The 3,645-nt window shown below is 33.1% G+C and overlaps 1 protein-coding gene across 1 annotated transcript; it reads right to left on the bottom strand.

Moving 5' to 3' along the window:
* Nucleotides 1–1,053: 1,053 nt before the first annotated feature.
* On the bottom strand, nucleotides 1,054–3,035 carry LOC100527199 (uncharacterized). The gene is given in 2 exon segments (NM_001249380.1): nucleotides 1,054–1,335; nucleotides 2,663–3,035. Coding segments are annotated over 2 exon segments (429 nt in total). The 5' UTR covers nucleotides 2,995–3,035; the 3' UTR covers nucleotides 1,054–1,238.
* Nucleotides 3,036–3,645: the final 610 nt, after the last annotated feature.

The following is a 3,645-nucleotide window of genomic DNA, read 5'->3' on the forward strand; positions in this document are numbered from 1 at the left end:
ATTAGTATTGTTCCTTAGTCCATTAATTTGTAACTTGTATATAGGAAAAAATTAATCGAAGTCAAAAGTTTTGTCCAACTAAGATAAATATGCGTAAGTGAAGATGAAATGGGAACTATAGTCATGGCTGAGACATAGGATTAAAACACATATATTAGTATTTTTCTTGTCTAAAATTATTAATACCTAAATGCTACATTGGAGATTTAACTAATCCAAAACAAGTAAAATTAATAAGATTAGTATGTATAACAAGGGTCTTTTTCTGAGTTTGTTAAAAGTCCCTACTATATACATGCTTCTGGTTCTGGTGGTAAAACATCCAATATTATTTGTGAATATGAAAAAGTATTGCTATATGCTACTTAATTATACCAAAATTATATTGTTGTCAATTATATTTTAACAAATACGTACTGTTATTTTTTTTAAAAAGAAAGGATATATATCAAATTACTTTTGATATAATTCTTTTAACACATTTTGACTAACATTTTTTAATTTGATTAATTACTTGATGTTTCACCACTGGACAAAATTTATGGTACAATTAATATTATGGGCATTTGGCAATACTACCGAAAATAATGCCCTTCAATTCCAAGCATCAGAGATATTGTAAAACTAATCAATTGAAGAAATAGACAAAAGAAACAAATATTTGCAAAAAAAAAGCCATGTTCAAATAGGGTTTGGTTCAAAGGCTAAGGAGTTAAGGTAAGGGAGGGGAAGGTTGGATTTTAAGTGAGGAGGGGTTTTATCCTCTCCTCCAAATTTGCCCCCACATTGAACGGGTGACAAAAAAGAGGGAGAGAGAGATTTTTACTCCTTCCCTTTTTTCTTTCTTTTTCTTCAAAATTTTGAATCAAATTAATGAGTAAAATATCAAAATCTCTCCCCCTTCCTTCATTTCTGAACTAAACAATGAACTAAAGTTCATCCTCTCATCACTTATTATCTTTTAACCAAACCATGAAACTCATTAAAATTTCTTCTTTCCATTTATCTCAAACCAAAATATAATAAAAGTTCTAATTAAGTAGAAATATCCTTTCATAGTTGTAACTAACAGAAAAATCTTTGCATATGAAAATCTTGACAGAAGATAGAGAGCATCCTTAGAGACCAGCAACAATGATTTATGAAGATTTGAATGGGAAATTTAATTTCATTAATCACATGCTTGCCTCAATGATTATTAATGTCCATCCCATAGAAGAAATCATTGTCCATGGTAGCTAGTCAACTGCATATTTGCGACGCCTCTCATTATGCCCAGCCAACCGCGTTCTACAACTCCTCTTTGAGTCATCAAATTCTGATAGCACATGGAATCTGAAAAACATCATTTTGAAGAAAAGTTAGTTGCCTTGGAAAATTTTATAGACGTTGATTTATTTGCCCCATTGGAGAGCAATATATCCTTTTCAGTTGATTTTGTTTACACCAGGACAGGATCAAATCTCCCCTTCAATAGTCTAAAGGAGAAAGTTTATCTACTACTATATTTTCAATGTATCAGGTGTGATTATAACAGTACAAATATACCAAATACTAACAATGAACACAAAAAATAGAAAGAATTGAAGGACGTGATGTGAGATATAAATGGGGATTACCCTAAATTATGCATCAAGATTGTCAATAGTATTGGATGGTACTGGTTAAAATTAACCAATAAAACCGACTGTACGTGTCTTTCTCAGCCTAATGAATCAAAGTGGTGATTCCAAATCTAAATGATCAAAAAGTAAAAGTTTGATCAATTAATATTAAGTGCATTGGTAAAGTCTTTCAGAATAAATCTATTAGCCAATTAAGATAAATTTTTTCGGTGAACTCAAAGTATGTTCAGCCGAGAGCCAAAAATTATCCGATAGATGTTTATCCATGCATACAAATTTGGGATTAAATTAATCTTCGACCAAATGATTAAAAAGGAAATGTTAATTACCAACAATGTCTTATCATGTTAGTGCTAATTAAGATCGATATTGATTTGAGATCATTCCCTACCTGTATTAATATAAACAGAATATAAAAAAAATATAAACAGCTGGTCAACTATGATAACCAAGCTTAGTGAAGAATTACCTTGGTGAAAAATGTTATAGTAGTAGAATTATTGGCTCTGAGCACATTAATTTCGTCATTGTTTTCTAACTTTCTACAATGTTATATAAAATGTGCATTCTATAATCAGGGTAATGTGGATTGTGGGGAATCCTCCATACCCAAGATTTTCCGTTTTTGTACTTGCTAAAAACTAAAAATAAAGCAATACAAGAAGTCTCGACTAGTTTAATTAATACACCTAAGTCTGCTGAATAATCCGAAGAAGAAACAAAATACTTGGAAACAAAAGAAGCAGAGAGTGAGCCTTTGGCGCAAGACACAAGATTTCCCTTCCAATCATAAGCCATATTCAAATTGAAGGGTTTTCTCCCTTCCTCAAAAACTAGCTAGGGCTGCTTGAAAGAAGAAAAAAACAACACATATGCATAACTAACAAAAACTCTAATCAAAACTTTTCCCTCAGGCAGAATTCACAGCAAAGATATAACCTTCAATGAAAGATATGCAAACAATAAGTACACTCATAACCAGATTCACAAGATTTATTTTACTACTTGAGACAGATAATTAATTAGGGTTTCTCAACCTGCTACATTGTTGGCAAAACCTTTGTTGCAGCCCTGCCATGTGTACGGAAGGAGCCTTGGCATGGTACTCACAAACCTTGTGTCTTCTGTGGTACTGCTTAGCTTCACTCAGATCAGCATCACAATTGTCCACTTGGCAAGAAGGTGTTATTGAGCCTCCACCTTTGGACCCTCTCTTTCCATAGAGATCTCTTATTACTCTCTTATTCCTCCTTCCATCTTCTTCAAAACCCATCTCACTCACCACCTCTTCTTCTTCTTCATCATCATTATCATCATCTTCTTCTTTGTACCTCATGACCCTTTTTCCCTCAGACCTGCTTGTGTCCATAGTAACTTCCACAGAGCTCCAGAAGAAGGTTATGATAAAAGAAAAAAATAAAAAAAAAGGACTCGGAAGTTACTTAAGGAGAACATGACCATAAATAGTTGATATAAATACTTAAAACTCAGAAGGGTAAATAGGAATGAATGATATGAGAGAATTAATGAGTGAGGACCACCACATAGGGTCTTCTTGGTCTTGGTCTCGATTTTTTTTTTGTTGTTGACAACTAGGGGTAACAGTAAAATGGTCAGAAACAAAAGTAGCTATAAGCCTTAAGCCTTAGGTGTGTACGATTCAAGAAAACCTAGCCAAGGCAACAGACAAAACAAAACAAAACAAAAACAAACCAAACCTTGTTCTTCAATGCACTCTTGTTAATTTACCACCTTGGACTTTTCTTTGAGCCAAGAGTTTTGAAAAAGATAATGATAGCTAAGTAATTGGAGCAACACTGATTCTTTTTTCTTTTTTGGGTGAAAAAACATGTGCCTTGTGTAGTGGTCTAGTGGTTCTCATTTGTCCCAGTCATCACCCTCTTTTAAAAACTCGTTATTTTCCTTCCATGGCGGTTATAGTTCTCATCACTCCATTTGTATAGAATCTAAGGAGGCAAAACGGGGGCAAAAAACATTAAACAAAAGGTTTTCTTACTCT

This window comes from Glycine max, chromosome 13 (assembly GCF_000004515.6).
Source record: "Glycine max cultivar Williams 82 chromosome 13, Glycine_max_v4.0, whole genome shotgun sequence".
Classification (NCBI taxonomy): domain Eukaryota; kingdom Viridiplantae; phylum Streptophyta; class Magnoliopsida; order Fabales; family Fabaceae; genus Glycine; species Glycine max.